General features: G+C 36.1%; 1 protein-coding gene across 7 annotated transcripts in view; it reads left to right on the top strand.

The window, feature by feature from the left end:
- The window catches only part of LOC306858033 (ankyrin-3-like), a 178,891-nt gene that overhangs the window by 129,878 nt on the left and 35,230 nt on the right, over window positions 1-13,783 (top strand). For 4 of the 7 annotated variants that reach the window (XM_079398383.1, XM_079398387.1, XM_079398382.1 and 1 more), the window contains exons 16-24: window positions 785-883; window positions 4,105-4,302; window positions 4,619-4,717; window positions 6,469-6,567; window positions 6,700-6,798; window positions 7,195-7,290; window positions 7,538-7,610; window positions 7,714-7,773; window positions 12,727-12,850. In XM_079398383.1, the coding sequence (XP_079254509.1) occupies window positions 785-883; window positions 4,105-4,302; window positions 4,619-4,717; window positions 6,469-6,567; window positions 6,700-6,798; window positions 7,195-7,290; window positions 7,538-7,610; window positions 7,714-7,773; window positions 12,727-12,850 (947 nt within the window). Of the gene's footprint in view, window positions 1-784; window positions 884-1,941; window positions 2,041-4,104; window positions 4,303-4,618; window positions 4,718-6,468; window positions 6,568-6,699; window positions 6,799-7,194; window positions 7,291-7,537; window positions 7,611-7,713; window positions 7,774-12,726; window positions 12,851-13,783 lie in introns of all 7 variants that reach the window. The other 3 variants (XM_079398386.1, XM_079398385.1, XM_079398381.1) reach the window with 1 other exon arrangement.

Here is a 13,783-nt window from a genome sequence, read left to right as displayed (position 1 = left end):
AGTGATTATGAAAAAAGGCGGTTAATATACAATCTATTTTATGTTTTGGATCCATAATTTTGAGTAAATCTCATCAATACTGGTCACATTTCATATCAAAATCTGAAATAAATAATAAATTATATTATATTTGGCATTATTTTCATGTCAGCTAATTATAGTAGTCATATATATATACTGTATATATGACAAAGATATTTTGTAAATTTCCTACTGTAAATATATCCAAATTTAATTTTTGTTTAGTAATATGCATTGCTAAGAACTTCATTTGGACAACTTTAAATGTGATTTTCTTAGTATTTAGATTTTTTTGCACCCTCAGATTCCAGATTTTCAAATATTTTCCAATCCAAACAAACCCTATATCAATGGAAAGCTTATTTATTGATGCATAAATCTCAATTTCAAAAAATTGACCCTTATGACTGGTTTTGTGGTCCAGGGTGACATCATATATAATGCATTTAATAGATAATCTTTGTCTGATCAGAACAGCAGGCCACTGCTGTGTTCAAACAGCCTTGTGTAAAACAAAACTTGTTCTTTAGTATTACTTAACAGTAGGAAACTTGTGCAACACAGATCAGTTTTCTTTCCCAATGTCAGTTACAATTTTCAACCCCACCCAAAATGAGTTTTGCATGTCACAATAGATGACTTGTCTCTGAATATTCTAGTGGGTACATTTCTTTTCTTCATTCATTTTCTTCTTCTTTTGGTTATTATTATTTTTTTAATTAAGTTTTTCTTATTTCTAAGTATGTACTGTTTGTCTTTGCAGAAAGGATTCACTCCCCTGCATGTTGCAGCCAAATACGGGAAGATTGAAGTTGCTAAATTACTGCTACAGAAGCAAGCACCACCTGATGCAGCTGGAAAGGTAAAAGTGTCTATTTTGCACTAATGGTTATAGGTTGATGATTACATAATGTACAAGATTTATAGTATGAGTCTATGTCATCACGGCCGATCTTCAGTTTCTGATATGGTAACCAGAAGATGGTATGGTAATTCCACGGTAAGAAATGAAGCATTCATTTTTCTTTCTAAGCATCTGTTGAAAGGGGTTTTGGATGAGAGACATGGGCATTGGACACATTTAATCAGAATTCTTTGTGTAATGCCTAAAAATGGTTACATCTTTCCCAACTCAGCTTACGACCAATTGAATTTAACACAAAGAAGAAACAGCATGCTTATGCTGGCTAATCTTCAATCTGACATGCAGACAGATGCATATTCATTAATGAATGTTGGTTATCATATAGTTCACACTTAAAGTAAACTCTCATTCCAACTCTCATGCATTTGCATGTGTATGAATGGAAGTGAATGAAACACGAAATCAATTGTGACTGAACCATTAAAACCTCAAGAAATTAAAAGCAGTTATATGGATTTACAAAAATTATTTCATAGGGTCTTTAAGACATAAACAAATTCATGTGCTTAATGTTAATATTTTGTAGAACTGCTTACAAATACACATTCCTATTATCATTAAGATTGTAGTCACTGCAATGTAATTTTTATTTTTTAAATTGCAGAGATTACCTGCATAACCATAAAATGTATTTCTCAAGTTCTGTATTCAGTGTCTTTTAACATCTTTTAAGAAGTTGTTTTCCATATATTCTGTATCATAAATGTTATAAAACCATCCACTGAATGTCTTTTTAACTGTAGACAGCTAGTGAATGCTTTAAAAAATGACGTCTTCCGGATGAAAAGAGGCATTTGTATGCTATCAGGATACATACTATCATTTTCCAGTTCCAGAGATTTCATTCACTAATGTGTTATGGCTAAATTTACTCTCCTGCAATGTCCAAATGTAAAAGCTGATTGATTTATGATGGCACCTGTTTCACACACCCCACCTTTGAGCTCTTGGCCAATAATAGCTGTATATCTATGTGTGTATGTATGTGTTTATAGAGTGGACTAACACCACTGCATGTTGCTGCACACTACGATAACCAGAAAGTGGCCCTCCTTCTGTTGGACCAAGGAGCGTCTCCGCACGCTGCAGCGAAGGTATCAGGAAACCCTTACAAACCACAGTTTCTCAACTAGTACACACAAATCTCATCCAAAAGCAACCATACACACACACACACACACAAAATGATGAAGAAACATGGCTGCAAACCAAAACGACTGCACACATGCTCACACAAAACCACCTCCACCCCACATTCTTGATCATTTTCGTCATTTCACTTCTAGTCCACCCACTGTAACCACAGATGATGGTAAGCTTATGCACATTTTATTGCTTTGAAAAAGAAAGTTCTTGAAAACTTGTGTACTTGGTTGTTGTAGGTGAAGCAACAAATTTACAGATTTTCTCATTTTCATGGATAGATCGCTCAAAAGTTCTGTCATTATATACTTACCTTCAAATCAGTTTAAACCTGCTTGACTTTATTTCTACAGCAAAACATTTTGTTCTATTTGGAAAATGAAAGTCATTGGTCATTGAATGTTTTTACTGTATGGAAAAGAGCAGCATGAGCATTTTTCAAAATAACTCCTTTTGTGCACCACAGCAAAAAGACAGTCATGCAGTTATGGAATGACATGAGGAATGAATAAACGATTACAGAACTTTATTATGCCTTTAATAATTATGCCTTTAATAATTATCAGTCCTGTTTCCGCCCACCCGTGCTTCTGGGGTTTGTCATGATTTCTCTCTGATCTGCCAGTCAGTTCTGTAATCTGTGCAGGAAATGCAAACTAAAAAATAAAAACATGAACGAATGCTTTTTATCAAGTTCCAGCTGGTTGCATTGAAAACACCATTAATGGAAAAACATGGTCTGGAATCATCTGTAATTAAAATGTAATGTAGGCTCTGTTCTAAAGCCTAGGGAGCTGCCTCGTTATTTACTGCCTACATAGGCAACTATGCCTTCTAAGGAAGCATCCTAAACAAATTGGAACATTAACATAGGCAATAACTTGTGTTTTGAAAAATATTACACTGTACAAGAGACAGTAGGGACTGATGTTAGCATGTGACTAAGCTGATGATGTTACAGTGGTAAGAGACCAAAGAAATGCGGTGTAAATTGTCCTACTTTTTATCAATATTTGTCAATATTGAACTAATTATCCAGTATGTCTCTCTCACTTAGTCAATCTTGGAATTATTATTATTTTTTTCTTCACTGAGCTTGTGCAGTGCATTCTGGAATGCATTCTTTTCTAAGAATTATACTGTGTATGTGATTAATTTTGCTCAGAATCTGTCCAAAAGAAGTTTCTTTAGAGGCCGCATTTTTAACAGCATTCGTGTCAGGAATAGGCCTATGATATCATATGATGTCATCTACCTAGGCCGCTCACTATGTTTTGGAACACAGCATAGAGATCTGGAAGTTTACAGAATCAGTTCTCTCCTAGTCTTAATACACAAGCCTCTGTTTAATTCTATCTGTCATGTTTTTCCCCAGTTTTTTATATGAACTTGAATAGAGAGTCCATGCTTTTAAACCGTTTGTGTTGTTTTGTCCACTCTGAAAGAGCTTAAGCCTAAACAAATACAGTGACCCAGATATTGCCTTTGTTCTTCCACAAAGAACAGTTAGATCTGGCATGTGCAGAACACTAACTGATTTGCTGTTTGGATGGGACCGCCGTCCATGGACCTCACTGGCTGACACCTTAGCATTTGCTAGCTGTTAAGAAACAAGATTGTTTTCTTCACTCAGACTGCTTTTTTCCACCTTTCAGCCATCGTTCCACTCGTTGTCTGTGAGGTTAGAAGCAAAGCACTGCTGTCAACATGTTTCTGTTTTGGAAATGTCATAAATCTAAGGTTTTAGTGTGGTTATAGTGGTTTGGCAGCATGCAAGTTAGTGCTGCGTAGGACTGGACAAGCAAAAAATGTATAAATGTTGATATGTTTCAGTCCTTTGTCAATATTGAATGTATATCTTCCAATCCTCTATACTATTTATACAGTTGAAAAATTCAAGGGGTGTTCAGGGAGTGCATAGTGATCCAGCACAAGCTCCGGCATGTTAATACTGATATTTGGATAACCATCGATATTTATTTATTATGATCTCCTTCACTTGCTTTCCCTCCCAGAATGGTTATGCTCCACTGCACATAGCTGCCAAGAAGAACCAGATGGAGATAGCAACCACACTGCTTGAGTATGGAGCTGATACCAATGCCACGACACGCCAGGGCATCAGTCCTCTCCACCTGGCGGCCCAGGAGGGCAATGTTGACATGGTCACGCTTCTGCTCGCCCGTGAAACTGCCATCAATCTGGGAAACAAGGTGAAAAAGATGGATGCTATTGCTCAATATTCTACATTATTACAATATTTTTTAACTGTATGTGATATTTTCCTTTTGGGTAAGTTAAATATGTAACAGGAAATGATGTCCATGAAGTCCTTGCAACTCTTAGTTTTGACTTGTGTATACTTTAACATGTTATTGAAAGTAGTAGCGTAATTATTCACATTGTACTGAAAACAGCTCAGTCTTTAAGAAGTTTTACCTATGCTGATTAATGGATGCTTTATTTATTCATGATGTGTCACATCTGTTTGGTTATGTCACTAAATTGGTTAATGAATATCTGTGTCAGAGTGGACTGACCCCTCTTCACTTGGCGGCTCAAGAGGACAAAGTCAATGTTTCAGAAGTGCTGGTTAATCACGGTGCCACAATTGACCCAGAGACTAAGGTAATGACCTCACACACGCAAATTGGGTTTCCATATTTTATGGGGAAATTCCATGTGCATAATGGTTTTAATATAGTACAGACTGTATTTTCTATACCCTTACCTTCACCCTACCCCTAAACCTACCTCTACTACAAAACTTCCTGCATTTTTAGATTAAAAAAAATATATAATTTTGTATGATTTATAGGCTTGTTTCATGTTTCCTCATACTGGTGTTACTATACTTGCGGGGACATAACGTAGAGAATACCAGGACACACACGCATATTACAGTGTAAAAGTTTGGTATCTGTAATTTTTTAAGTAATTAAAACTTTACAGTAAATACATTTGTAATCTTACAAAAAAAAATCCTGATTTGAATAAACGCAGTTCTTTTGAATTCTAATAAAAAAAACTAACACTAGCTTCTCTAATCTTTTTGTATTCTATCTATGCTTTCTTTTTATTTATTATGCAATTAACAAAAGCAAAAAAAGGCCTCTAACACTACCTTGCTCTATTCTTTTTCTATTATATGCTTTCTTTTTATTTATTATATCATTTTTTTTAAAGCCCTTGCTACATGTACAGCGTTAAACTAACTGAGACTTGTTATAACACTTGCATATTATTGCTGTTTTGTTGGTTTTGATTGCTTCCATTGTCCTCATTTGTAAGTCGCTTTGGATAAAAGTGTCTGCTAAATAACTAAATGTAAATGTAATCATCAGGGTTTTCACTGTTTTCAACTTTCATCATAAGTAATGTTTCTAGAGCAGAAAATCACTGAAAAAAATGATTCGTTGAATTTATAAATTTTTCGTGTCAATTTATTTTAGCTACATTTAAATAAACAAATTTAGTTGACTAACTTTCAACATATTTTTTCAATTAAATTTAGCTAAAATAAATTGTTTGCGACAGTGCATTAGAATGATTTTTGAAGGATCATGTGACACTGAAGACTGTAGTACTGATGCTGATAATTCAGAAATCAATTACATTTTTAAATACATTTAAATAGAAAATAGTTACGTGAAATTGTAATATTATTTCACAATTTTACTGCGATTTTGATCAAATAAATACATAGACGGACAGACAGACAGTTAGAAAAATGGTAAGACAGGCAGATGGGTAGATAGATAGATAGATGTGTGACACACATACATCTGCACACATTATGTCTGGCCAGTCCCTCATTGGTCAGTCATGTATAAACATCGAGCGGCCCCAGCTCAAGGCCGTTCAGCACGGCTCTCAGATGGTGAGAGAGTGAGTCAGACAGCAGCACACAGATCAATACTCTACAGCACAATGACCCACACAAAACACTCCCTCACTGAGCACAGGGAATGAGGCAGAGGAATGACAAAGAACAAGTGCATTAATACTCATGTGTGGCATTTAGCAAGAAATTAATTTCAACACTTCTGCTGAGCCCCGCCCTCTTAGTTACTGTAGTACAGAAAAGGTAAAGCTTTACAGAACATCTCATAAGAATGATCTGGAGACTTTGAACCTGAACTTTTATATTCATATTATATTATAAAAACTATCCAAAAGTAATGACAATCTCTAAAAATGACTATGGGTTATCAAGTTTATGTGTGAAAAGCCAATTAATACAGTTAGGTGTGATTGTGTTATTAGATATGTTAAATCATTCTTTGAATATTTCATGGCCTTGTTATGTGTGCATAATTCATGTGCTTGACTGGAAAAAGAAGTTTAAGAGTAATGTGTGTCTCTGTGTTCTGGTTCAGATGGCATATACGCCCCTGCATGTGGCCTGTCACTATGGCAATATAAAGATGGTGCACTTCCTGCTGAAGAACCAGGCTAAAGTCAATGCAAAAACTAAGGTAAAGCAGTTTGCAGGATGCTTGAGGCTTAGGAACTGCATTTCTTTAACCGTCTCTTGTTACAGAACAGTCTTTTCTGATTGCTGGTGGTCCAAAATACAGATTTAAACTCAGTTTGTCTCTCATGTTCAGAATGGATACACACCTCTTCATCAGGCAGCTCAGCAGGGTCACACACACATCATTAACCTTCTGCTGCAGCACGGAGCCTCTCCTAATGAGCTGACAGTGGTGAGTGTGTCACAACAGCACAAGCTCTTCCAAACAAGATGCACAAGTCACGTTAAGAAGTAGTTTGCTGTTACTTTTCTGAGCATTCAGACTTTTTTAGGCTTGCATTGAAATAGCAGGCAGGAATATTCTGGGAATTTTTCAGTTTCAGTCTCGCATAGGCATGCATTACTTTTTTAATGAAGCAAATATAAAAATCTAGGTAATTAATTTTTATCTTCATTTCAACATTGCATTGATTCAGCCTTTTTTCTTTCTGAATTTTATGTATGTTATATTTTATTATATTGTGTATGTAATAAATTGCATATAATAATTACTTAATATTCTAAAACATTTATTTATTCATTCATTATTTCATTAATATTGTTCCCCTTGTTTCCCCTTAACCTACAGAACGGAAACACTGCCTTGGCTATTGCCACGCGCCTGGGTTACATCTCTGTGGTTGACACGCTCAAAGTCGTGACAGAGGAGACGCACACTACTGTGGTGAGGGACTTTGTGTCATAACACATTCAATTCCACAGAATACCATACACCAGGTGTTATTGTGCATATAGTGGTCCTCAGACAGTGGATCGCAACACAAAAGTTGGAGTCACAGATAGCAGGGAAAAAAAATGCTACATGCTAATAATATAAGACATGCTTTATATTTGATGCAAAGCAAAATGAAACCACATCAGCTAATCCCTCATTTTTTATTTATTTTTTCCCGTTTGTGGTGTTTTTGCAGACGGTGACGGAGAAACATAAATTGAATGTTCCAGAAACAATGAATGAGGTTTTGGACATGTCAGATGATGAAGGTAAACAAGCTTTCATATGACTCTGGTCTGTTTTTGTCTTAATTTAAGTTTAGTTATGTTCATTTACATATAATTTCTAACATTTTTCATCTAAATTACACAGTTCGTAGAGCCAATGTGCCTGAAATGCTCAGTGAGGACTATATTTCAGATGTTGATGAAGGTATCTCTTATTTTGTGTGGTTTGTTCTTATAGCACCTGCTTGTTTCTTTCTTTTTTTCACCTTTTCCAAGTAACCAGATCTTTTTATTCAGTCTTTTTTTCTGTTATAGATTCTTTTCACAACATGGCTGTCTCTTGCTGGCTTTGTATTAGTTGCTAGGCTACTCTTTATGAATATGAAATTCTTCAATATGCAAATCTCTGTTGGCTTGCATGTATTACATCTGGGGATTGCTATTCTATTAAAAACTGTATGCGTAATTACAATTTCACACATACTCTCTTTGTAAATCCAGCCTCTATGTGAAGGATAGTTTTCTTCAGAAGTCTTGGCTGTTAGATATTTCGACAGACGTTTCTTTGGCTCAGTTTGATTCTGTTTTGCAGTCAGAACCCACAGAGCTTCAGTGTAAGCTAGAAGGATTGAATAGAAGTTTTCCAGTCAGTGCCATGAATGACAATGTTGTGTATCTGTTTATTTCATACTGTAACGTGATGGTTATGAATGCATTTAATACTTGATAAAATGCATATCGAGGAAAGGGTGCTAGGGCGTTGCTATGCAGTTTCTTACTTGCCCAAATCAAAATAATCCACCTTCTAGTCTCTATGATATTTTGGTCACATTACTTTGTTTATAGCTGTGCGTAACATGCTGACATGTGGTGGATATAGTTTATGCTTATGTGTAAGAAGAATACAGCCCTCATTAAACCTGTGTGTGTGTGTGTCTGTGTGTGTGTGTTGTAGAGACTGGAACATGGTGTTTAATTACTGTAAACTGATATTCCTGCATACTCCCGAGGCATAACTGACATAACTCACATGACTTCTTATTTACATATTACACCCCTGTGCCCAGAATACACATGGTCACATGAATATAATCTCAATATTCTGTCATTTATTTCCTGTATGATGGTGTATCTTTTAGATTATCTTTTAGTTGGATGACTAAAAAAAATTGATGAATCAATTCTGTTCACAACGCCAGTTGGCAACTGAATGCAAACGTCTATTTGGCATAAAACCTTTTGCCATTGCTGACGCTGCTCGCTTTTTCCATCTGATTCTCTGTCTCTCTCTCTCTGGCAGTGTGAAAGAGCTCAGCTCTGTTTATCCGGGCGTGAGGTGCAGTACTAATAACTCAGATCCAAGGCAAACAGCACCAGTATCTTACAATTAAAGTCCATGTTTACGTTTACGTTTACGTTTTCTTTAGCACATGCTTTTATCTATCAACAGAAAATCAATATTTAATATATTCATTATATTGCTATGCACATAATGAACGTCAAAATACACATTTTCTTGATCTTATTGAGCATGAGCTATTGCAGCGTTTTTATTTAAAAAAAAAAAAAATTCCCATGCACAATTTTTTTAATAATCTTGAATCAAGGTGTTTGAGAAGCTTTAGCGTTCTTTTCACTCTAATATGTCACAATTCATAGTTTTCTAACGTCTATAGAACTGCAGCACAATTTCCCAGGTGTTTCAAGCCACGAGTATTTAGATCACATCTCAAAAGCATCTGAACAAACTTGTGATCCATGTCATAATCACTTTTCTATGGGAAAATGCTTTACGTGAAACTGTGTGCCTTGCGTTCTTACTGTATTCTGGATTCACCTAATTGTTTGAGTCTTTTTCTCTGATTCAATAAAATAATCTTTATTTTATTTTTGTGAATCAGACTACCCTGGTCATGGTCGTTGGTTTTTGCATGCAACCTGGAAGGGTATTAAAATAACACTATAAAATAAGATAAAATTGGTTAAAACTAGATCTGATGAGTTGCAGATCTCAAAAATTTGTATTCTACGTTAACGTTTAAATTTGCAGTGAAACAAAAGTAGTAAGATCTTCCATATTTTGACGAACATCCAAGTGTAATGGATTATAGAAGGACGAAAATTTTAGGGTGGGGACTTGGTTCTATTTATCGGTTGTTGATTGGATTTTCAGATGTGGGCATGGCCCTCAAAAGTGGAGGGAAGATGAAAATAAGCATAAGTGGTCTTATTGATTGGAGATTGACTTTGTATACATAACCAGAGAGAAATCAGTCATTTTCACTGGAATGTACAGTTATGACGACTTATACATTCCGGGGTTAGAAAAATACATTAAAAAATATAACATATACAGAAATTAATTCACAATCTCTATAAAATACATTTAGAAAATATTGATTTTTAATTTTATGCCTACTTTAAAATTGCAGGGATTATTAACAGGTGTCGAAATGAGTTCAGTGATTCCCGAACGGAACAGGATTGTGAGTTCCTGGAGTTTGTACTGTGGCAACTCAAGCACGCTGTTCCCAGGGGGCTGCGGTCAGGTGGCAGGCGGTGTTTTTCCATTGGTCTCCCTGCTTTTTTACTATTTGTTCTGCTGCCTGTAGAAGGGCTCTTTTGTTGTCCCGCTGTTGAACAGGGTCTGATTACACAGAACAACTCAGCACCAGCACAAATTAGCATAGAAATACGCCCCCTTGTACTTCCATTGTGTCCCACCCCAGCTGGAGGCTCCTGGGGCATGAGGAATGCCGAGGTCTGATCACCACACTCGCTCTGAAACTGCCTGAAGTGTTACCTCGCTCCCGTGGTGACCTCACACGGATCAGACTCGCGCCGGCCCCTCGCTGTTTGAACGTCCTGTCAGACCACGGCAGATGGGTGTGTGTGTGTGTGTAGACAGAGGCAACTGGATCGTTTCAGACACTGTGGACAGGGCCGTAGTGGACATGTGGAAGTAATCGTGCTGTTTGGAGTTTACTGGATTGAGGAAGTGTGGCTTCTGGGAGTGAAAGGGGACAAAGAGGACCTGTAAATATTTTTAAAGCTGGTGTGAAGATGAAGAATGGATTTGGCTGCTCAGTGTAAGAGATCTTGTTCATCACGAATGGCTATTTCTGATTCGATCACGCTGTTCAAAAACACACAACAACGATAGTTTTAGAAGTGGTAGGGAAGCCGAAGTGTGAGGAAGATGATATCTGTGTCTGTGTGTTTGAGTTTACTAACAAAACTGTGACCAGAAGTTTGCTTGAACTTTTTCGGGATATCTTTAATTAAAGTAAATGTTCCTTTTAAGGCTGTAAAATGAAATGTTTTGCTGACCTGCTAACTTGTGGTAGTATTCAGGGTGCTAGTGAATTGCTTTATTGTGTAAGAGGCAGAACAGATTTGGGTTTCTTTTAAGGACATTTCACAATTTAATCATTGTGTGTGTTTGCATGAAAGAGAGTGAAAGTTGCAGTTCATTGGGGATGATTTTTGGGGGGAGGTGGTTGCCTGGGTGAATAGCAGTGGAGTGGAGTGGGGTGCTGAAGGAATGCTGTGTTCCCCAATCTCTATTCTAACCTGCATTCACAGCATAGCTGAATGTGGCCCAATTATGGTTTTTATAAACATTATGTGACGGAGCTGTTTTGCGAATGACAATATGAACAGAAAACTAATTATGTTGATTCTGGGCCACTTCCAAAAGTGGAAATAAATCTGATTCAACACTGATCATACATTCTGGCTAGAATTGGTTCTAAATCTTTAACCTTAAATGTTTATGAATTTAATTTAGCCCAAACAGACATTCGACATTCAATAGAACAAACAGACATTCAGACTTTTTTTTGGTTTGTGTATAATTTAAGCTATGAAGTACAAAAAATGGTAACATGTATATTAACTGGTTTTATTAAAGTCAAAAATATTATTTAAAATGATTATTTATATTATTTAACTGAACCAAGCTATATTAATCGATTTATACATACAAAACAAATTGTAATGGGTGAGATTATTTTTTACAACTTTTTACAATGTTTACTGTTTTTTTTTCTTTCTTAACTGAATGCTTTTTAAAGAAATTTTGGATTAAATGTTTTGCCATTTTTGCAATATTACGTATATATATTTTTGTTGAAGTTGTAAAAAAGCAAGATTATTGGTATGGGGTTTTGCAAGAGTGTTCTATTTTACAGTATTAGTTTTTCTACTACAAAACATAACTTTTAAATTTTTGTCAGTGTACAAAATGGGATGACATGAACTATTTGCATGCTGAATTATGATTGGTCATATGTTTTTTTGGAGTTATTTGCATATTGTATTGAAATGGTCTTTTTGCATTATAGATGCCTTTAGATCAACTAATTTATTAGTTTTATTATGTATTATTCAGAAACATATATATTTTCTTTAATATATATTAAATATAAATCTTGTAATCTTATGTAAAAAAAATATATAAATGTAAATATATATTTATACAGTATTTATTAGATTGAGTATATATTTTATTATTAAAAGTATTAGTATTATCATGTAGGTCATGTGAAAAGTCTCCTCAAAATGAATAAAATCATAATTGGGTGCTTTTTCTTGCAGTGCGACTGTAGCCTTCCTCTTCCTTTCTCTGCATTCTAGTCTTCCTCTCTCTGTTTCTGTGACCCGCTTCACTGCTGCTCTGCTGTAGTGTCCATTAACTGCAGCGTCTGAGGATGGATGGCCTGTTTGAATCTATCTTGTCAGAGATGCATATTAAAAACAGATTTATGGTCACCATGAGCGAGCTGCAACATATGGTCTTGATGTTCTCTAAGTGCCTTGCTTACATTTCCCGACTTATAATAATATAATCTAAACAAAAATTGCAGGAATCTGCAGCTATGAAAGAGTTGGGGAAGTGTGCCAGTGACTGTTGCGGGATTGTGGGATTGGTGTGGGGCATTTTGGTCGAATCCTGCCATTCATTCTTAATGCCAACATGAAATCAAAATGTACCCTATTTACTTCATCTCACTCCCCATGATTCATCGGTGCACATTTTTCCAAAGAAAAATGGAAAACATGACGGAAGTTATATGGGCTTTGAATGTCATCCATGCTGGCTTTGTAGGGTCAGTGTCTCTCTGAAGGGTGTAGTAATTCTTTCTTTTGCTGACAGGTGAGGATGCGATGACAGGAGACACGGACAAGTACCTGGGACCGCAAGATCTGCGAGAGCTTGGAGACGACTCTCTCCCTCAGGAAGGATACGTGGGATTCAGTGTCGGAGCCCGTACGGCCAGGTAACATACCCTCATCACATGCAGAAAGTGACGTCTAAACAGCTCTTTAAATTATTGTGAAAATTACACTTCATCCGTTACTGTTTTCAGCATGATATACACCGTATAAAGCTGTAGGTGCTACCGTGCTCAAAAAATATTTAGGACTAAATTTATGAATTTGAATTGCATATAAATTTTCCATCCATTTGAATTATATTGTTTTAACAAATAAACTTAACGTGATGCTTATTTGTTAACTTAAGATTTCTTTTTAGCCATATTTTAATCATGTTGTTAAGAGTATGACAATTGGGACATAATGCTGTACGTAAGCATCAGTACTAATTCCCTACTAATATAGTTTAGGATTAATAAACACACATTAGGTATTTAGACGACAACGTTTCACAATATCTGGACTGTTGGACCAGGTTAACAGACCACATAAGATAAGAGAAGATTCTAGACCATTCAAAGGGACACTTCACTCAATTTGTCCTCGTGTTGTTCCTGACTCATGTGACTGGTTTTTCCCCTGTAGAACAAAATGAGATGTCTTGAAGAATATTCACTCTCAATAACTATCATCTAAAACTGCGGTCCCCAGACTTGATTCTGCAGAGTTGATTCTGAGTCCTGCAGAGTTTAGCTCCAACTTGCCTCAACACACCTGCCTTGAAATATCAAGTATACCAAGCAAGACCTTGATTAGCTGCTTCAGGTGTGTTTAGGATTGGAGCTAAACTCTGCAGGACACCGGCCCTCCAGGACCGTGTCTGGTGACCACTAAAGATCTGGTTTCTGAATGGAGAGTTTTCATGTCCACAGCACCCAGCAGTTAGTTCCTGATTCCTGTCTTATCTAGAGGCTGTACACTCTTTATTTACATTGTGTGTTGGCCGCCTGCTGTCATCTTTCGATTCAGTACCATGTGCTGTTGAGTGAGAAGGT

Source organism: Barbus barbus, assembly GCF_936440315.1.
Source record: "Barbus barbus genome assembly, chromosome: 38".
Lineage (NCBI taxonomy): Eukaryota > Metazoa > Chordata > Actinopteri > Cypriniformes > Cyprinidae > Barbus > Barbus barbus.
The sequence above is the reverse complement of the archived record's forward strand: the minus strand, read 5'-3'. Positions and strand labels throughout refer to the sequence as shown.